Source organism: Lathyrus oleraceus, chromosome 6 (genome assembly GCF_024323335.1).
Source record: "Lathyrus oleraceus cultivar Zhongwan6 chromosome 6, CAAS_Psat_ZW6_1.0, whole genome shotgun sequence".
Classification (NCBI taxonomy): Eukaryota; Viridiplantae; Streptophyta; class Magnoliopsida; order Fabales; family Fabaceae; genus Lathyrus; species Lathyrus oleraceus.
In genome coordinates this window covers 100,780,543-100,803,299 of record NC_066584.1, presented here as the reverse complement: position 1 = coordinate 100,803,299, position 22,757 = coordinate 100,780,543, and the positions used below count along the sequence as shown (strand labels likewise).

The following is a 22,757-nucleotide window of genomic DNA, read 5'->3' as shown; positions in this document are numbered from 1 at the left end:
GAAATGGGATAATAGTGGTTCCAATAGAAGTTATTAGAAGTAATTACGTAAGTTATCTAAGAGTAAAATTTGTAGAAAAATAGGCTACACCAAAACCAAGTTTCCCTTTTATATATACTAGCATCCAGACGGACATTTTGTGCGCGTTTGTCCGTTTTTTTAATAAACATACGTGAAAATATATACGGTATTATTTTATTTAATGTTAATTCTAATCGGAAGTTATATAAGAAGTTAATAGTAGGAAGTTATGTGAAATATAATAATAGTGGTTTCAATAGAAGTTATTAGAAGTTATTAGGTAAGTTATCTAAGGGTAAAATTGGTAAAAAAAATAGGCTACACCAAAACCAAGTAGTTTTCCTTGAGAAGTAAGCAACAAAACTTTGATGTACTCTTGATGAAAAGGCCTACGATGCACAATAAACTTAAAGAAAAAATATTTGCTATTTGATTAATGGTCACATAAGCAATGAACATATTAATATAAAAGTAAAAACATCAATAAAGAGATGCTTCTACAAAAACAAAGCCCAAAAACAAGAGGGAGAAGGACCAAGAAGTGACTTTGTTTGTGTGGAAGGATGCCAACGATATGTGAGATCTTAAGGTTAAAAATTAAGATATGACACATACTATAAATAATATTCATCACTATATGATAAACACAATTCAAGCATACCTCTCTCTCTCACACACATTTTACAACTCTCGATATCACTCTCCCTCCATCATTCATAGATATCACCCTCCTCCATCATTCATGGGGAGGTCTGGGAAGAGAAAGAGAACAAGACTGGAGAAAGCTCAAAGAATTGAGTTCGCTAAAAAAATGGAGAAAGATTATCAGGCGTTAATGAAGACGGAAGAAAGAACCACAAGAGAACTGAGGCAAACATTAGGTTATGAAGAAAAGCTTGAGAAAGAATCCTTGATAATGGCAGAATCAAGGTGATAGTGATTTTCTTCCAATATTTTTTTTTCATCTTGCTTTTATAACTTTGATTTTAATTTTTTTTGTTATTCAGCAGTTTTGACCCGCGTTTTATTATGGAAAAGACGCAAGACAGAGAAAAAACCATGCAAAAAGTTAGAATCTTGGAGAATGAGATTCAGGAACGTTCCACTTCCCCCAATTCTGAAACTATGAAAGTTACGTAAAAAGCAATTTAATTTTTATAAGATTATGATAAGTGCGTGAAAAACAATTTTGATGTTTAGTATTAATTTAGTTTTATTATAAATTATCGTCCAGACCGGCACCCTCTGTCCGTTTTTTTAATAAATATAGTGAAAATATATACGATATTGTTTTATTTAATGTTAATTGAAAGTTATATAAGAACTTAATAGTAGGAAGTTATGTGAAATGGGATAATAGTGGTTCCAATAGAAGTTATTAGAAGTAATTACGTAAGTTATCTAAGAGTAAAATTTGTAGAAAAATAGGCTACACCAAAACCAAGTTTCCCTTTTATATATACTAGCATCCAGACGGACATTTTGTGCGCGTTTGTCCGTTTTTTTAATAAACATACGTGAAAATATATACGGTATTATTTTATTTAATGTTAATTCTAATCGGAAGTTATATAAGAAGTTAATAGTAGGAAGTTATGTGAAATATAATAATAGTGGTTTCAATAGAAGTTATTAGAAGTTATTAGGTAAGTTATCTAAGGGTAAAATTGGTAAAAAAAATAGGCTACACCAAAACCAAGTAGTTTTCCTTGAGAAGTAAGCAACAAAACTTTGATGTACTCTTGATGAAAAGGCCTACGATGCACAATAAACTTAAAGAAAAAATATTTGCTATTTGATTAATGGTCACATAAGCAATGAACATATTAATATAAAAGTAAAAACATCAATAAAGAGATGCTTCTACAAAAACAAAGCCCAAAAACAAGAGGGAGAAGGACCAAGAAGTGACTTTGTTTGTGTGGAAGGATGCCAACGATATGTGAGATCTTAAGGTTAAAAATTAAGATATGACACATACTATAAATAATATTCATCACTATATGATAAACACAATTCAAGCATACCTCTCTCTCTCACACACATTTTACAACTCTCGATATCACTCTCCCTCCATCATTCATAGATATCACCCTCCTCCATCATTCATGGGGAGGTCTGGGAAGAGAAAGAGAACAAGACTGGAGAAAGCTCAAAGAATTGAGTTCGCTAAAAAAATGGAGAAAGATTATCAGGCGTTAATGAAGACGGAAGAAAGAACCACAAGAGAACTGAGGCAAACATTAGGTTATGAAGAAAAGCTTGAGAAAGAATCCTTGATAATGGCAGAATCAAGGTGATAGTGATTTTCTTCCAATATTTTTTTTCATCTTGCTTTTATAACTTTGATTTTAATTTTTTTTGTTATTCAGCAGTTTTGACCCGCGTTTTATTATGGAAAAGACGCAAGACAGAGAAAAAACCATGCAAAAAGTTAGAATCTTGGAGAATGAGATTCAGGAACGTTCCACTTCCCCCAATTCTGAAACTATGAAAGTTACGTAAAAAGCAATTTAATTTTTATAAGATTATGATAAGTGCGTGAAAAACAATTTTGATGTTTAGTATTAATTTAGTTTTATTATAAATTATCGTCCAGACCGGCACCCTCTGTCCGTTTTTTTAATAAATATAGTGAAAATATATACGATATTGTTTTATTTAATGTTAATTGAAAGTTATATAAGAACTTAATAGTAGGAAGTTATGTGAAATGGGATAATAGTGGTTCCAATAGAAGTTATTAGAAGTAATTACGTAAGTTATCTAAGAGTAAAATTTGTAGAAAAATAGGCTACACCAAAACCAAGTTTCCCTTTTATATATACTAGCATCCAGACGGACATTTTGTGCGCGTTTGTCCGTTTTTTTAATAAACATACGTGAAAATATATACGGTATTATTTTATTTAATGTTAATTCTAATCGGAAGTTATATAAGAAGTTAATAGTAGGAAGTTATGTGAAATATAATAATAGTGGTTTCAATAGAAGTTATTAGAAGTTATTAGGTAAGTTATCTAAGGGTAAAATTGGTAAAAAAAATAGGCTACACCAAAACCAAGTAGTTTTCCTTGAGAAGTAAGCAACAAAACTTTGATGTACTCTTGATGAAAAGGCCTACGATGCACAATAAACTTAAAGAAAAAATATTTGCTATTTGATTAATGGTCACATAAGCAATGAACATATTAATATAAAAGTAAAAACATCAATAAAGAGATGCTTCTACAAAAACAAAGCCCAAAAATAAGAGGGAGAAGGACCAAGAAGTGACTTTGTTTGTGTGGAAGGATGCCAACGATATGTGAGATCTTAAGGTTAAAAATTAAGATATGACACATACTATAAATAATATTCATCACTATATGATAAACACAATTCAAGCATACCTCTCTCTCTCACACACATTTTACAACTCTCGATATCACTCTCCCTCCATCATTCATAGATATCACCCTCCTCCATCATTCATGGGGAGGTCTGGGAAGAGAAAGAGAACAAGACTGGAGAAAGCTCAAAGAATTGAGTTCGCTAAAAAAATGGAGAAAGATTATCAGGCGTTAATGAAGACGGAAGAAAGAACCACAAGAGAACTGAGGCAAACATTAGGTTATGAAGAAAAGCTTGAGAAAGAATCCTTGATAATGGCAGAATCAAGGTGATAGTGATTTTCTTCCAATATTTTTTTTCATCTTGCTTTTATAACTTTGATTTTAATTTTTTTTGTTATTCAGCAGTTTTGACCCGCGTTTTATTATGGAAAAGACGCAAGACAGAGAAAAAACCATGCAAAAAGTTAGAATCTTGGAGAATGAGATTCAGGAACGTTCCACTTCCCCCAATTCTGAAACTATGAAAGTTACGTAAAAAGCAATTTAATTTTTATAAGATTATGATAAGTGCGTGAAAAACAATTTTGATGTTTAGTATTAATTTAGTTTTATTATAAATTATCGTCCAGACCGGCACCCTCTGTCCGTTTTTTTAATAAATATAGTGAAAATATATACGATATTGTTTTATTTAATGTTAATTGAAAGTTATATAAGAACTTAATAGTAGGAAGTTATGTGAAATGGGATAATAGTGGTTCCAATAGAAGTTATTAGAAGTAATTACGTAAGTTATCTAAGAGTAAAATTTGTAGAAAAATAGGCTACACCAAAACCAAGTTTCCCTTTTATATATACTAGCATCCAGACGGACATTTTGTGCGCGTTTGTCCGTTTTTTTAATAAACATACGTGAAAATATATACGGTATTATTTTATTTAATGTTAATTCTAATCGGAAGTTATATAAGAAGTTAATAGTAGGAAGTTATGTGAAATATAATAATAGTGGTTTCAATAGAAGTTATTAGAAGTTATTAGGTAAGTTATCTAAGGGTAAAATTGGTAAAAAAAATAGGCTACACCAAAACCAAGTAGTTTTCCTTGAGAAGTAAGCAACAAAACTTTGATGTACTCTTGATGAAAAGGCCTACGATGCACAATAAACTTAAAGAAAAAATATTTGCTATTTGATTAATGGTCACATAAGCAATGAACATATTAATATAAAAGTAAAAACATCAATAAAGAGATGCTTCTACAAAAACAAAGCCCAAAAATAAGAGGGAGAAGGACCAAGAAGTGACTTTGTTTGTGTGGAAGGATGCCAACGATATGTGAGATCTTAAGGTTAAAAATTAAGATATGACACATACTATAAATAATATTCATCACTATATGATAAACACAATTCAAGCATACCTCTCTCTCTCACACACATTTTACAACTCTCGATATCACTCTCCCTCCATCATTCATAGATATCACCCTCCTCCATCATTCATGGGGAGGTCTGGGAAGAGAAAGAGAACAAGACTGGAGAAAGCTCAAAGAATTGAGTTCGCTAAAAAAATGGAGAAAGATTATCAGGCGTTAATGAAGACGGAAGAAAGAACCACAAGAGAACTGAGGCAAACATTAGGTTATGAAGAAAAGCTTGAGAAAGAATCCTTGATAATGGCAGAATCAAGGTGATAGTGATTTTCTTCCAATATTTTTTTTTCATCTTGCTTTTATAACTTTGATTTTAATTTTTTTTGTTATTCAGCAGTTTTGACCCGCGTTTTATTATGGAAAAGACGCAAGACAGAGAAAAAACCATGCAAAAAGTTAGAATCTTGGAGAATGAGATTCAGGAACGTTCCACTTCCCCCAATTCTGAAACTATGAAAGTTACGTAAAAAGCAATTTAATTTTTATAAGATTATGATAAGTGCGTGAAAAACAATTTTGATGTTTAGTATTAATTTAGTTTTATTATAAATTATCGTCCAGACCGGCACCCTCTGTCCGTTTTTTTAATAAATATAGTGAAAATATATACGATATTGTTTTATTTAATGTTAATTGAAAGTTATATAAGAACTTAATAGTAGGAAGTTATGTGAAATGGGATAATAGTGGTTCCAATAGAAGTTATTAGAAGTAATTACGTAAGTTATCTAAGAGTAAAATTTGTAGAAAAATAGGCTACACCAAAACCAAGTTTCCCTTTTATATATACTAGCATCCAGACGGACATTTTGTGCGCGTTTGTCCGTTTTTTTAATAAACATACGTGAAAATATATACGGTATTATTTTATTTAATGTTAATTCTAATCGGAAGTTATATAAGAAGTTAATAGTAGGAAGTTATGTGAAATATAATAATAGTGGTTTCAATAGAAGTTATTAGAAGTTATTAGGTAAGTTATCTAAGGGTAAAATTGGTAAAAAAAATAGGCTACACCAAAACCAAGTAGTTTTCCTTGAGAAGTAAGCAACAAAACTTTGATGTACTCTTGATGAAAAGGCCTACGATGCACAATAAACTTAAAGAAAAAATATTTGCTATTTGATTAATGGTCACATAAGCAATGAACATATTAATATAAAAGTAAAAACATCAATAAAGAGATGCTTCTACAAAAACAAAGCCCAAAAATAAGAGGGAGAAGGACCAAGAAGTGACTTTGTTTGTGTGGAAGGATGCCAACGATATGTGAGATCTTAAGGTTAAAAATTAAGATATGACACATACTATAAATAATATTCATCACTATATGATAAACACAATTCAAGCATACCTCTCTCTCTCACACACATTTTACAACTCTCGATATCACTCTCCCTCCATCATTCATAGATATCACCCTCCTCCATCATTCATGGGGAGGTCTGGGAAGAGAAAGAGAACAAGACTGGAGAAAGCTCAAAGAATTGAGTTCGCTAAAAAAATGGAGAAAGATTATCAGGCGTTAATGAAGACGGAAGAAAGAACCACAAGAGAACTGAGGCAAACATTAGGTTATGAAGAAAAGCTTGAGAAAGAATCCTTGATAATGGCAGAATCAAGGTGATAGTGATTTTCTTCCAATATTTTTTTTTCATCTTGCTTTTATAACTTTGATTTTAATTTTTTTTGTTATTCAGCAGTTTTGACCCGCGTTTTATTATGGAAAAGACGCAAGACAGAGAAAAAACCATGCAAAAAGTTAGAATCTTGGAGAATGAGATTCAGGAACGTTCCACTTCCCCCAATTCTGAAACTATGAAAGTTACGTAAAAAGCAATTTAATTTTTATAAGATTATGATAAGTGCGTGAAAAACAATTTTGATGTTTAGTATTAATTTAGTTTTATTATAAATTATCGTCCAGACCGGCACCCTCTGTCCGTTTTTTTAATAAATATAGTGAAAATATATACGATATTGTTTTATTTAATGTTAATTGAAAGTTATATAAGAACTTAATAGTAGGAAGTTATGTGAAATGGGATAATAGTGGTTCCAATAGAAGTTATTAGAAGTAATTACGTAAGTTATCTAAGAGTAAAATTTGTAGAAAAATAGGCTACACCAAAACCAAGTTTCCCTTTTATATATACTAGCATCCAGACGGACATTTTGTGCGCGTTTGTCCGTTTTTTTAATAAACATACGTGAAAATATATACGGTATTATTTTATTTAATGTTAATTCTAATCGGAAGTTATATAAGAAGTTAATAGTAGGAAGTTATGTGAAATATAATAATAGTGGTTTCAATAGAAGTTATTAGAAGTTATTAGGTAAGTTATCTAAGGGTAAAATTGGTAAAAAAAATAGGCTACACCAAAACCAAGTAGTTTTCCTTGAGAAGTAAGCAACAAAACTTTGATGTACTCTTGATGAAAAGGCCTACGATGCACAATAAACTTAAAGAAAAAATATTTGTTATTTGATTAATGGTCACATAAGCAATGAACATATTAATATAAAAGTAAAAACATCAATAAAGAGATGCTTCTACAAAAACAAAGCCCAAAAACAAGAGGGAGAAGGACCAAGAAGTGACTTTGTTTGTGTGGAAGGATGCCAACGATATGTGAGATCTTAAGGTTAAAAATTAAGATATGACACATACTATAAATAATATTCATCACTATATGATAAACACAATTCAAGCATACCTCTCTCTCTCACACACATTTTACAACTCTCGATATCACTCTCCCTCCATCATTCATAGATATCACCCTCCTCCATCATTCATGGGGAGGTCTGGGAAGAGAAAGAGAACAAGACTGGAGAAAGCTCAAAGAATTGAGTTCGCTAAAAAAATGGAGAAAGATTATCAGGCGTTAATGAAGACGGAAGAAAGAACCACAAGAGAACTGAGGCAAACATTAGGTTATGAAGAAAAGCTTGAGAAAGAATCCTTGATAATGGCAGAATCAAGGTGATAGTGATTTTCTTCCAATATTTTTTTTTCATCTTGCTTTTATAACTTTGATTTTAATTTTTTTTGTTATTCAGCAGTTTTGACCCGCGTTTTATTATGGAAAAGACGCAAGACAGAGAAAAAACCATGCAAAAAGTTAGAATCTTGGAGAATGAGATTCAGGAACGTTCCACTTCCCCCAATTCTGAAACTATGAAAGTTACGTAAAAAGCAATTTAATTTTTATAAGATTATGATAAGTGCGTGAAAAACAATTTTGATGTTTAGTATTAATTTAGTTTTATTATAAATTATCGTCCAGACCGGCACCCTCTGTCCGTTTTTTTAATAAATATAGTGAAAATATATACGATATTGTTTTATTTAATGTTAATTGAAAGTTATATAAGAACTTAATAGTAGGAAGTTATGTGAAATGGGATAATAGTGGTTCCAATAGAAGTTATTAGAAGTAATTACGTAAGTTATCTAAGAGTAAAATTTGTAGAAAAATAGGCTACACCAAAACCAAGTTTCCCTTTTATATATACTAGCATCCAGACGGACATTTTGTGCGCGTTTGTCCGTTTTTTTAATAAACATACGTGAAAATATATACGGTATTATTTTATTTAATGTTAATTCTAATCGGAAGTTATATAAGAAGTTAATAGTAGGAAGTTATGTGAAATATAATAATAGTGGTTTCAATAGAAGTTATTAGAAGTTATTAGGTAAGTTATCTAAGGGTAAAATTGGTAAAAAAAATAGGCTACACCAAAACCAAGTAGTTTTCCTTGAGAAGTAAGCAACAAAACTTTGATGTACTCTTGATGAAAAGGCCTACGATGCACAATAAACTTAAAGAAAAAATATTTGCTATTTGATTAATGGTCACATAAGCAATGAACATATTAATATAAAAGTAAAAACATCAATAAAGAGATGCTTCTACAAAAACAAAGCCCAAAAACAAGAGGGAGAAGGACCAAGAAGTGACTTTGTTTGTGTGGAAGGATGCCAACGATATGTGAGATCTTAAGGTTAAAAATTAAGATATGACACATACTATAAATAATATTCATCACTATATGATAAACACAATTCAAGCATACCTCTCTCTCTCACACACATTTTACAACTCTCGATATCACTCTCCCTCCATCATTCATAGATATCACCCTCCTCCATCATTCATGGGGAGGTCTGGGAAGAGAAAGAGAACAAGACTGGAGAAAGCTCAAAGAATTGAGTTCGCTAAAAAAATGGAGAAAGATTATCAGGCGTTAATGAAGACGGAAGAAAGAACCACAAGAGAACTGAGGCAAACATTAGGTTATGAAGAAAAGCTTGAGAAAGAATCCTTGATAATGGCAGAATCAAGGTGATAGTGATTTTCTTCCAATATTTTTTTTCATCTTGCTTTTATAACTTTGATTTTAATTTTTTTTGTTATTCAGCAGTTTTGACCCGCGTTTTATTATGGAAAAGACGCAAGACAGAGAAAAAACCATGCAAAAAGTTAGAATCTTGGAGAATGAGATTCAGGAACGTTCCACTTCCCCCAATTCTGAAACTATGAAAGTTACGTAAAAAGCAATTTAATTTTTATAAGATTATGATAAGTGCGTGAAAAACAATTTTGATGTTTAGTATTAATTTAGTTTTATTATAAATTATCGTCCAGACCGGCACCCTCTGTCCGTTTTTTTAATAAATATAGTGAAAATATATACGATATTGTTTTATTTAATGTTAATTGAAAGTTATATAAGAACTTAATAGTAGGAAGTTATGTGAAATGGGATAATAGTGGTTCCAATAGAAGTTATTAGAAGTAATTACGTAAGTTATCTAAGAGTAAAATTTGTAGAAAAATAGGCTACACCAAAACCAAGTTTCCCTTTTATATATACTAGCATCCAGACGGACATTTTGTGCGCGTTTGTCCGTTTTTTTAATAAACATACGTGAAAATATATACGGTATTATTTTATTTAATGTTAATTCTAATCGGAAGTTATATAAGAAGTTAATAGTAGGAAGTTATGTGAAATATAATAATAGTGGTTTCAATAGAAGTTATTAGAAGTTATTAGGTAAGTTATCTAAGGGTAAAATTGGTAAAAAAAATAGGCTACACCAAAACCAAGTAGTTTTCCTTGAGAAGTAAGCAACAAAACTTTGATGTACTCTTGATGAAAAGGCCTACGATGCACAATAAACTTAAAGAAAAAATATTTGCTATTTGATTAATGGTCACATAAGCAATGAACATATTAATATAAAAGTAAAAACATCAATAAAGAGATGCTTCTACAAAAACAAAGCCCAAAAATAAGAGGGAGAAGGACCAAGAAGTGACTTTGTTTGTGTGGAAGGATGCCAACGATATGTGAGATCTTAAGGTTAAAAATTAAGATATGACACATACTATAAATAATATTCATCACTATATGATAAACACAATTCAAGCATACCTCTCTCTCTCACACACATTTTACAACTCTCGATATCACTCTCCCTCCATCATTCATAGATATCACCCTCCTCCATCATTCATGGGGAGGTCTGGGAAGAGAAAGAGAACAAGACTGGAGAAAGCTCAAAGAATTGAGTTCGCTAAAAAAATGGAGAAAGATTATCAGGCGTTAATGAAGACGGAAGAAAGAACCACAAGAGAACTGAGGCAAACATTAGGTTATGAAGAAAAGCTTGAGAAAGAATCCTTGATAATGGCAGAATCAAGGTGATAGTGATTTTCTTCCAATATTTTTTTTTCATCTTGCTTTTATAACTTTGATTTTAATTTTTTTTGTTATTCAGCAGTTTTGACCCGCGTTTTATTATGGAAAAGACGCAAGACAGAGAAAAAACCATGCAAAAAGTTAGAATCTTGGAGAATGAGATTCAGGAACGTTCCACTTCCCCCAATTCTGAAACTATGAAAGTTACGTAAAAAGCAATTTAATTTTTATAAGATTATGATAAGTGCGTGAAAAACAATTTTGATGTTTAGTATTAATTTAGTTTTATTATAAATTATCGTCCAGACCGGCACCCTCTGTCCGTTTTTTTAATAAATATAGTGAAAATATATACGATATTGTTTTATTTAATGTTAATTGAAAGTTATATAAGAACTTAATAGTAGGAAGTTATGTGAAATGGGATAATAGTGGTTCCAATAGAAGTTATTAGAAGTAATTACGTAAGTTATCTAAGAGTAAAATTTGTAGAAAAATAGGCTACACCAAAACCAAGTTTCCCTTTTATATATACTAGCATCCAGACGGACATTTTGTGCGCGTTTGTCCGTTTTTTTAATAAACATACGTGAAAATATATACGGTATTATTTTATTTAATGTTAATTCTAATCGGAAGTTATATAAGAAGTTAATAGTAGGAAGTTATGTGAAATATAATAATAGTGGTTTCAATAGAAGTTATTAGAAGTTATTAGGTAAGTTATCTAAGGGTAAAATTGGTAAAAAAAAATAGGCTACACCAAAACCAAGTAGTTTTCCTTGAGAAGTAAGCAACAAAACTTTGATGTACTCTTGATGAAAAGGCCTACGATGCACAATAAACTTAAAGAAAAAATATTTGTTATTTGATTAATGGTCACATAAGCAATGAACATATTAATATAAAAGTAAAAACATCAATAAAGAGATGCTTCTACAAAAACAAAGCCCAAAAATAAGAGGGAGAAGGACCAAGAAGTGACTTTGTTTGTGTGGAAGGATGCCAACGATATGTGAGATCTTAAGGTTAAAAATTAAGATATGACACATACTATAAATAATATTCATCACTATATGATAAACACAATTCAAGCATACCTCTCTCTCTCACACACATTTTACAACTCTCGATATCACTCTCCCTCCATCATTCATAGATATCACCCTCCTCCATCATTCATGGGGAGGTCTGGGAAGAGAAAGAGAACAAGACTGGAGAAAGCTCAAAGAATTGAGTTCGCTAAAAAAATGGAGAAAGATTATCAGGCGTTAATGAAGACGGAAGAAAGAACCACAAGAGAACTGAGGCAAACATTAGGTTATGAAGAAAAGCTTGAGAAAGAATCCTTGATAATGGCAGAATCAAGGTGATAGTGATTTTCTTCCAATATTTTTTTTCATCTTGCTTTTATAACTTTGATTTTAATTTTTTTTGTTATTCAGCAGTTTTGACCCGCGTTTTATTATGGAAAAGACGCAAGACAGAGAAAAAACCATGCAAAAAGTTAGAATCTTGGAGAATGAGATTCAGGAACGTTCCACTTCCCCCAATTCTGAAACTATGAAAGTTACGTAAAAAGCAATTTAATTTTTATAAGATTATGATAAGTGCGTGAAAAACAATTTTGATGTTTAGTATTAATTTAGTTTTATTATAAATTATCGTCCAGACCGGCACCCTCTGTCCGTTTTTTTAATAAATATAGTGAAAATATATACGATATTGTTTTATTTAATGTTAATTGAAAGTTATATAAGAACTTAATAGTAGGAAGTTATGTGAAATGGGATAATAGTGGTTCCAATAGAAGTTATTAGAAGTAATTACGTAAGTTATCTAAGAGTAAAATTTGTAGAAAAATAGGCTACACCAAAACCAAGTTTCCCTTTTATATATACTAGCATCCAGACGGACATTTTGTGCGCGTTTGTCCGTTTTTTTAATAAACATACGTGAAAATATATACGGTATTATTTTATTTAATGTTAATTCTAATCGGAAGTTATATAAGAAGTTAATAGTAGGAAGTTATGTGAAATATAATAATAGTGGTTTCAATAGAAGTTATTAGAAGTTATTAGGTAAGTTATCTAAGGGTAAAATTGGTAAAAAAAAATAGGCTACACCAAAACCAAGTAGTTTTCCTTGAGAAGTAAGCAACAAAACTTTGATGTACTCTTGATGAAAAGGCCTACGATGCACAATAAACTTAAAGAAAAAATATTTGCTATTTGATTAATGGTCACATAAGCAATGAACATATTAATATAAAAGTAAAAACATCAATAAAGAGATGCTTCTACAAAAACAAAGCCCAAAAATAAGAGGGAGAAGGACCAAGAAGTGACTTTGTTTGTGTGGAAGGATGCCAACGATATGTGAGATCTTAAGGTTAAAAATTAAGATATGACACATACTATAAATAATATTCATCACTATATGATAAACACAATTCAAGCATACCTCTCTCTCTCACACACATTTTACAACTCTCGATATCACTCTCCCTCCATCATTCATAGATATCACCCTCCTCCATCATTCATGGGGAGGTCTGGGAAGAGAAAGAGAACAAGACTGGAGAAAGCTCAAAGAATTGAGTTCGCTAAAAAAATGGAGAAAGATTATCAGGCGTTAATGAAGACGGAAGAAAGAACCACAAGAGAACTGAGGCAAACATTAGGTTATGAAGAAAAGCTTGAGAAAGAATCCTTGATAATGGCAGAATCAAGGTGATAGTGATTTTCTTCCAATATTTTTTTTTCATCTTGCTTTTATAACTTTGATTTTAATTTTTTTTGTTATTCAGCAGTTTTGACCCGCGTTTTATTATGGAAAAGACGCAAGACAGAGAAAAAACCATGCAAAAAGTTAGAATCTTGGAGAATGAGATTCAGGAACGTTCCACTTCCCCCAATTCTGAAACTATGAAAGTTACGTAAAAAGCAATTTAATTTTTATAAGATTATGATAAGTGCGTGAAAAACAATTTTGATGTTTAGTATTAATTTAGTTTTATTATAAATTATCGTCCAGACCGGCACCCTCTGTCCGTTTTTTTAATAAATATAGTGAAAATATATACGATATTGTTTTATTTAATGTTAATTGAAAGTTATATAAGAACTTAATAGTAGGAAGTTATGTGAAATGGGATAATAGTGGTTCCAATAGAAGTTATTAGAAGTAATTACGTAAGTTATCTAAGAGTAAAATTTGTAGAAAAATAGGCTACACCAAAACCAAGTTTCCCTTTATATATACTAGCATCCAGACGGACATTTTGTGCGCGTTTGTCCGTTTTTTTAATAAACATACGTGAAAATATATACGGTATTATTTTATTTAATGTTAATTCTAATCGGAAGTTATATAAGAAGTTAATAGTAGGAAGTTATGTGAAATATAATAATAGTGGTTTCAATAGAAGTTATTAGAAGTTATTAGGTAAGTTATCTAAGGGTAAAATTGGTAAAAAAAAATAGGCTACACCAAAACCAAGTAGTTTTCCTTGAGAAGTAAGCAACAAAACTTTGATGTACTCTTGATGAAAAGGCCTACGATGCACAATAAACTTAAAGAAAAAATATTTGCTATTTGATTAATGGTCACATAAGCAATGAACATATTAATATAAAAGTAAAAACATCAATAAAGAGATGCTTCTACAAAAACAAAGCCCAAAAATAAGAGGGAGAAGGACCAAGAAGTGACTTTGTTTGTGTGGAAGGATGCCAACGATATGTGAGATCTTAAGGTTAAAAATTAAGATATGACACATACTATAAATAATATTCATCACTATATGATAAACACAATTCAAGCATACCTCTCTCTCTCACACACATTTTACAACTCTCGATATCACTCTCCCTCCATCATTCATAGATATCACCCTCCTCCATCATTCATGGGGAGGTCTGGGAAGAGAAAGAGAACAAGACTGGAGAAAGCTCAAAGAATTGAGTTCGCTAAAAAAATGGAGAAAGATTATCAGGCGTTAATGAAGACGGAAGAAAGAACCACAAGAGAACTGAGGCAAACATTAGGTTATGAAGAAAAGCTTGAGAAAGAATCCTTGATAATGGCAGAATCAAGGTGATAGTGATTTTCTTCCAATATTTTTTTTTCATCTTGCTTTTATAACTTTGATTTTAATTTTTTTTGTTATTCAGCAGTTTTGACCCGCGTTTTATTATGGAAAAGACGCAAGACAGAGAAAAAACCATGCAAAAAGTTAGAATCTTGGAGAATGAGATTCAGGAACGTTCCACTTCCCCCAATTCTGAAACTATGAAAGTTACGTAAAAAGCAATTTAATTTTTATAAGATTATGATAAGTGCGTGAAAAACAATTTTGATGTTTAGTATTAATTTAGTTTTATTATAAATTATCGTCCAGACCGGCACCCTCTGTCCGTTTTTTTAATAAATATAGTGAAAATATATACGATATTGTTTTATTTAATGTTAATTGAAAGTTATATAAGAACTTAATAGTAGGAAGTTATGTGAAATGGGATAATAGTGGTTCCAATAGAAGTTATTAGAAGTAATTACGTAAGTTATCTAAGAGTAAAATTTGTAGAAAAATAGGCTACACCAAAACCAAGTTTCCCTTTTATATATACTAGCATCCAGACGGACATTTTGTGCGCGTTTGTCCGTTTTTTTAATAAACATACGTGAAAATATATACGGTATTATTTTATTTAATGTTAATTCTAATCGGAAGTTATATAAGAAGTTAATAGTAGGAAGTTATGTGAAATATAATAATAGTGGTTTCAATAGAAGTTATTAGAAGTTATTAGGTAAGTTATCTAAGGGTAAAATTGGTAAAAAAAATAGGCTACACCAAAACCAAGTAGTTTTCCTTGAGAAGTAAGCAACAAAACTTTGATGTACTCTTGATGAAAAGGCCTACGATGCACAATAAACTTAAAGAAAAAATATTTGTTATTTGATTAATGGTCACATAAGCAATGAACATATTAATATAAAAGTAAAAACATCAATAAAGAGATGCTTCTACAAAAACAAAGCCCAAAAATAAGAGGGAGAAGGACCAAGAAGTGACTTTGTTTGTGTGGAAGGATGCCAACGATATGTGAGATCTTAAGGTTAAAAATTAAGATATGACACATACTATAAATAATATTCATCACTATATGATAAACACAATTCAAGCATACCTCTCTCTCTCACACACATTTTACAACTCTCGATATCACTCTCCCTCCATCATTCATAGATATCACCCTCCTCCATCATTCATGGGGAGGTCTGGGAAGAGAAAGAGAACAAGACTGGAGAAAGCTCAAAGAATTGAGTTCGCTAAAAAAATGGAGAAAGATTATCAGGCGTTAATGAAGACGGAAGAAAGAACCACAAGAGAACTGAGGCAAACATTAGGTTATGAAGAAAAGCTTGAGAAAGAATCCTTGATAATGGCAGAATCAAGGTGATAGTGATTTTCTTCCAATATTTTTTTTTCATCTTGCTTTTATAACTGATTTTAATTTTTTTTGTTATTCAGCAGTTTTGACCCGCGTTTTATTATGGAAAAGACGCAAGACAGAGAAAAAACCATGCAAAAAGTTAGAATCTTGGAGAATGAGATTCAGGAACGTTCCACTTCCCCCAATTCTGAAACTATGAAAGTTACGTAAAAAGCAATTTAATTTTTATAAGATTATGATAAGTGCGTGAAAAACAATTTTGATGTTTAGTATTAATTTAGTTTTATTATAAATTATCGTCCAGACCGGCACCCTCTGTCCGTTTTTTTAATAAATATAGTGAAAATATATACGATATTGTTTTATTTAATGTTAATTGAAAGTTATATAAGAACTTAATAGTAGGAAGTTATGTGAAATGGGATAATAGTGGTTCCAATAGAAGTTATTAGAAGTAATTACGTAAGTTATCTAAGAGTAAAATTTGTAGAAAAATAGGCTACACCAAAACCAAGTTTCCCTTTTATATATACTAGCATCCAGACGGACATTTTGTGCGCGTTTGTCCGTTTTTTTAATAAACATACGTGAAAATATATACGGTATTATTTTATTTAATGTTAATTCTAATCGGAAGTTATATAAGAAGTTAATAGTAGGAAGTTATGTGAAATATAATAATAGTGGTTTCAATAGAAGTTATTAGAAGTTATTAGGTAAGTTATCTAAGGGTAAAATTGGTAAAAAAAAATAGGCTACACCAAAACCAAGTAGTTTTCCTTGAGAAGTAAGCAACAAAACTTTGATGTACTCTTGATGAAAAGGCCTACGATGCACAATAAACTTAAAGAAAAAATATTTGCTATTTGATTAATGGTCACATAAGCAATGAACATATTAATATAAAAGTAAAAACATCAATAAAGAGATGCTTCTACAAAAACAAAGCCCAAAAATAAGAGGGAGAAGGACCAAGAAGTGACTTTGTTTGTGTGGAAGGATGCCAACGATATGTGAGATCTTAAGGTTAAAAATTAAGATATGACACATACTATAAATAATATTCATCACTATATGATAAACACAATTCAAGCATACCTCTCTCTCTCACACACATTTTACAACTCTCGATATCACTCTCCCTCCATCATTCATAGATATCACCCTCCTCCATCATTCATGGGGAGGTCTGGGAAGAGAAAGAGAACAAGACTGGAGAAAGCTCAAAGAATTGAGTTCGCTAAAAAAATGGAGAAAGATTATCAGGCGTTAATGAAGACGGAAGAAAGAACCACAAGAGAACTGAGGCAAACATTAGGTTATGAAGAAAAGCTTGAGAAAGAATCCTTGATAATGGCAGAATCAAGGTGATAGTGATTTTCTTCCAATATTTTTTTTTCATCTTGCTTTTATAACTTTGATTTTAATTTTTTTGTTATTCAGCAGTTTTGACCCGCGTTTTATTATGGAAAAGACGCAAGACAGAGAAAAAACCATGCAAAAAGTTAGAATCTTGGAGAATGAGATTCAGGAACGTTCCACTTCCCCCAATTCTGAAACTATGAAAGTTACGTAAAAAGCAATTTAATTTTTATAAGATTATGATAAGTGCGTGAAAAACAATTTTGATGTTTAGTATTAATTTAGTTTTATTATAAATTATCGTCCAGACCGGCACCCTCTGTCCGTTTTTTTAATAAATATAGTGAAAATATATACGATATTGTTTTATTTAATGTTAATTGAAAGTTATATAAGAACTTAATAGTAGGAAGTTATGTGAAATGGGATAATAGTGGTTCCAATAGAAGTTATTAGAAGTAATTACGTAAGTTATCTAAGAGTAAAATTTGTAGAAAAATAGGCTACACCAAAACCAAGTTTCCCTTTATATATACTAGCATCCAGACGGACATTTTGTGCGCGTTTGTCCGTTTTTTTAATAAACATACGTGAAAATATATACGGTATTATTTTATTTAATGTTAATTCTAATCGGAAGTTATATAAGAAGTTAATAGTAGGAAGTTATGTGAAATATAATAATAGTGGTTTCAATAGAAGTTATTAGAAGTTATTAGGTAAGTTATCTAAGGGTAAAATTGGTAAAAAAAAATAGGCTACACCAAAACCAAGTAGTTTTCCTTGAGAAGTAAGCAACAAAACTTTGATGTACTCTTGATGAAAAGGCCTACGATGCACAATAAACTTAAAGAAAAAATATTTGCTATTTGATTAATGGTCACATAAGCAATGAACATATTAATATAAAAGTAAAAACATCAATAAAGAGATGCTTCTACAAAAACAAAGCCCAAAAATAAGAGGGAGAAGGACCAAGAAGTGACTTTGTTTGTGTGGAAGGATGCCAACGATATGTGAGATCTTAAGGTTAAAAATTAAGATATGACACATACTATAAATAATATTCATCACTATATGATAAACACAATTCAAGCATACCTCTCTCTCTCACACACATTTTACAACTCTCGATATCACTCTCCCTCCATCATTCATAGATATCACCCTCCTCCATCATTCATGGGGAGGTCTGGGAAGAGAAAGAGAACAAGACTGGAGAAAGCTCAAAGAATTGAGTTCGCTAAAAAAATGGAGAAAGATTATCAGGCGTTAATGAAGACGGAAGAAAGAACCACAAGAGAACTGAGGCAAACATTAGGTTATGAAGAAAAGCTTGAGAAAGAATCCTTGATAATGGCAGAATCAAGGTGATATTGATTTTCTTCCAATATTTTTTTTTCATCTTGCTTTTATAACTTTGATTTTAATTTTTTTTGTTATTCAGCAGTTTTGACCCGCGTTTTATTATGGAAAAGACGCAAGACAGAGAAAAAACCATGCAAAAAGTTAGAATCTTGGAGAATGAGATTCAGGAACGTTCCACTTCCCCCAATTCTGAAACTATGAAAGTTACGTAAAAAGCAATTTAATTTTTATAAGATTATGATAAGTGCGTGAAAAACAATTTTGATGTTTAGTATTAATTTAGTTTTATTATAAATTATCGTCCAGACCGGCACCCTCTGTCCGTTTTTTTAATAAATATAGTGAAAATATATACGATATTGTTTTATTTAATGTTAATTGAAAGTTATATAAGAACTTAATAGTAGGAAGTTATGTGAAATGGGATAATAGTGGTTCCAATAGAAGTTATTAGAAGTAATTACGTAAGTTATCTAAGAGTAAAATTTGTAGAAAAATAGGCTACACCAAAACCAAGTTTCCCTTTATATATACTAGCATCCAGACGGACATTTTGTGCGCGTTTGTCCGTTTTTTTAATAAACATACGTGAAAATATATACGGTATTATTTATTTAATGTTAATTCTAATCGGAAGTTATATAAGAAGTTAATAGTAGGAAGTTATGTGAAATATAATAATAGTGGTTTCAATAGAAGTTATTAGAAGTTATTAGGTAAGTTATCTAAGGGTAAAATTGGTAAAAAAAAATAGGCTACACCAAAACCAAGTAGTTTTCCTTGAGAAGTAAGCAACAAAACTTTGATGTACTCTTGATGAAAAGGCCTACGATGCACAATAAACTTAAAGAAAAAATATTTGTTATTTGATTAATGGTCACATAAGCAATGAACATATTAATATAAAAGTAAAAACATCAATAAAGAGATGCTTCTACAAAAACAAAGCCCAAAAATAAGAGGGAGAAGGACCAAGAAGTGACTTTGTTTGTGTGGAAGGATGCCAACGATATGTGAGATCTTAAGGTTAAAAATTAAGATATGACACATACTATAAATAATATTCATCACTATATGATAAACACAATTCAAGCATACCTCTCTCTCTCACACACATTTTACAACTCTCGATATCACTCTCCCTCCATCATTCATAGATATCACCCTCCTCCATCATTCATGGGGAGGTCTGGGAAGAGAAAGAGAACAAGACTGGAGAAAGCTCAAAGAATTGAGTTCGCTAAAAAAATGGAGAAAGATTATCAGGCGTTAATGAAGACGGAAGAAAGAACCACAAGAGAACTGAGGCAAACATTAGGTTATGAAGAAAAGCTTGAGAAAGAATCCTTGATAATGGCAGAATCAAGGTGATAGTGATTTTCTTCCAATATTTTTTTTCATCTTGCTTTTATAACTTTGATTTTAATTTTTTTTGTTATTCAGCAGTTTTGACCCGCGTTTTATTATGGAAAAGACGCAAGACAGAGAAAAAACCATGCAAAAAGTTAGAATCTTGGAGAATGAGATTCAGGAACGTTCCACTTCCCCCAATTCTGAAACTATGAAAGTTACGTAAAAAGCAATTTAATTTTTATAAGATTATGATAAGTGCGTGAAAAACAATTTTGATGTTTAGTATTAATTTAGTTTTATTATAAATTATCGTCCAGACCGGCACCCTCTGTCCGTTTTTTAATAAATATAGTGAAAATATATACGATATTGTTTTATTTAATGTTAATTGAAAGTTATATAAGAACTTAATAGTAGGAAGTTATGTGAAATGGGATAATAGTGGTTCAATAGAAGTTATTAGAAGTAATTACGTAAGTTATCTAAGAGTAAAATTTGTAGAAAAATAGGCTACACCAAAACCAAGTTTCCCTTTATATATACTAGCATCCAGACGGACATTTTGTGCGCGTTTGTCCGTTTTTTTAATAAACATACGTGAAAATATATACGGTATTATTTTATTTAATGTTAATTTAATCGGAAGTTATATAAGAAGTTAATAGTAGGAAGTTATGTGAAATATAATAATAGTGGTTTCAATAGAAGTTATTAGAAGTTATTAGGTAAGTTATCTAAGGGTAAAATTGGTAAAAAAAAATAGGCTACACCAAAACCAAGTAGTTTTCCTTGAGAAGTAAGCAACAAAACTTTGATGTACTCTTGATGAAAAGGCCTACGATGCACAATAAACTTAAAGAAAAAATATTTGTTATTTGATTAATGGTCACATAAGCAATGAACATATTAATATAAAAGTAAAAACATCAATAAAGAGATGCTTCTACAAAAACAAAGCCCAAAAAAAGAGGGAGAAGGACCAAGAAGTGACTTTGTTTGTGTGGAAGGATGCCAACGATATGTGAGATCTTAAGGTTAAAAATTAAGATATGACACATACTATAAATAATATTCATCACTATATGATAAACACAATTCAAGCATACCTCTCTCTCTCACACACATTTTACAACTCTCGATATCACTCTCCCTCCATCATTCATAGATATCACCCTCCTCCATCATTCATGGGGAGGTCTGGGAAGAGAAAGAGAACAAGACTGGAGAAAGCTCAAAGAATTGAGTTCGCTAAAAAATGGAGAAAGATTATCAGGCGTTAATGAAGACGGAAGAAAGAACCACAAGAGAACTGAGGCAAACATTAGGTTATGAAGAAAAGCTTGAGAAAGAATCCATGATAATGGCAGAATCAAGGTGATATTGATTTTCTTCCATATTTTTTTTTCATCTTGCTTTTATAACTTTGATTTTAATTTTTTTTGTTATTCAGCAGTTTTGACCGCGTTTTATTATGGAAAAGACGCAAGACAGAGAAAAAACCATGCAAAAAGTTAGAATCTTGGAGAATGAGATTCAGGAACTTCCACTTCCCCAATTCTGAAACTATGAAAGTTACGTAAAAAGCAATTTAATTTTTATAAGATTATGATAAGTGCGTGAAAAAACAATTTTGATGTTTAGTATTAATTTAGTTTTATTATAAATTATCGTCCAGACCGGCACCCTCTGTCCGTTTTTTTAATAAATATAGTGAAAATATATACGATATTGTTTTATTTAATGTTAATTGAAAGTTATATAAGAACTAATAGTAGGAAGTTATGTGAAATGGGATAATAGTGGTTCCAATAGAAGTTATTAGAAGTAATTACGTAAGTTATCTAAGAGTAAAATTTGTAGAAAAATAGGCTACACCAAACCAAGTTTCCCTTTATATATACTAGCATCCAGACGGACATTTTGTGCGCGTTTGTCCGTTTTTTAATAAACATACGTGAAAAATATACGGTATTATTTTATTTAATGTTAATTCTAATCGGAAGTTATATAAGAAGTTAATAGTAGGAAGTTATGTGAAAATAATAATAGTGGTTTCAATAGAAGTTATTAGAAGTTATTAGGTAAGTTATCTAAGGGTAAATTGGTAAAAAAAAAATAGGCTACACCAAAACCAAGTAGTTTTCCTTGAGAAGTAAGCAACAAAACTTTGATGTACTCTTGATGAAAAGGCCTACGATGCACAATAAACTTAAAGAAAAATATTTGTTATTTGATTAATGGTCACATAAGCAATGAACATATTAATATAAAAGTAAAAACATCAATAAAGAGATGCTTCTACAAAAACAAAGCCCAAAAATAAGAGGGAGAAGGACCAAGAAGTGACTTTGTTTGTGTGGAAGGATGCCAATGATATGTGAGATTAAGGTTTAAATTAAGATATGACACATACTATAAATATATCACACTATATGATAAAAACAATTAGCATACCTCTCTCTCTCACACACATTTTACAACTCTCGATATCACTCTCCCTCCATCATTCATAGATATCACCTCCTCCATCTTCATGGGGAGGTCTGGGAAGGAGAAAGAGAACAAGACTGGAGAAGCTCAAAGAATTGAGTTCGATTAAAAAAATGGAGAAAGATTATCAGGCGTTAATGAAGACGGAAGAAAGAACCACAAGAGAACTGAGGCAAACATTAGGTTATGAAGAAAAGCTTGAGAAAGAATC

The 22,757-nt window shown here is 30.9% G+C and overlaps 1 protein-coding gene across 1 annotated transcript in view; it reads left to right on the top strand.

The window, feature by feature from the left end:
* LOC127094218 (uncharacterized) overlaps positions 1-22,757 on the top strand; it is a 34,095-nt gene that overhangs the window by 4,631 nt on the left and 6,707 nt on the right. The window contains exons 6-21 of the mRNA XM_051033077.1: positions 1,032-1,157; positions 2,397-2,522; positions 3,762-3,887; positions 5,128-5,253; positions 6,494-6,619; positions 7,860-7,985; positions 9,225-9,350; positions 10,591-10,716; positions 11,957-12,082; positions 13,324-13,449; positions 14,690-14,815; positions 15,766-15,975; positions 16,054-16,179; positions 17,417-17,545; positions 18,786-18,911; positions 20,150-20,275. Coding sequence (XP_050889034.1) covers positions 1,032-1,157; positions 2,397-2,522; positions 3,762-3,887; positions 5,128-5,253; positions 6,494-6,619; positions 7,860-7,985; positions 9,225-9,350; positions 10,591-10,716; positions 11,957-12,082; positions 13,324-13,449; positions 14,690-14,815; positions 15,766-15,975; positions 16,054-16,179; positions 17,417-17,545; positions 18,786-18,911; positions 20,150-20,275 — 2,103 coding nt within the window. The remainder of the gene's footprint in view (positions 1-1,031; positions 1,158-2,396; positions 2,523-3,761; positions 3,888-5,127; positions 5,254-6,493; positions 6,620-7,859; positions 7,986-9,224; positions 9,351-10,590; positions 10,717-11,956; positions 12,083-13,323; positions 13,450-14,689; positions 14,816-15,765; positions 15,976-16,053; positions 16,180-17,416; positions 17,546-18,785; positions 18,912-20,149; positions 20,276-22,757) is intronic.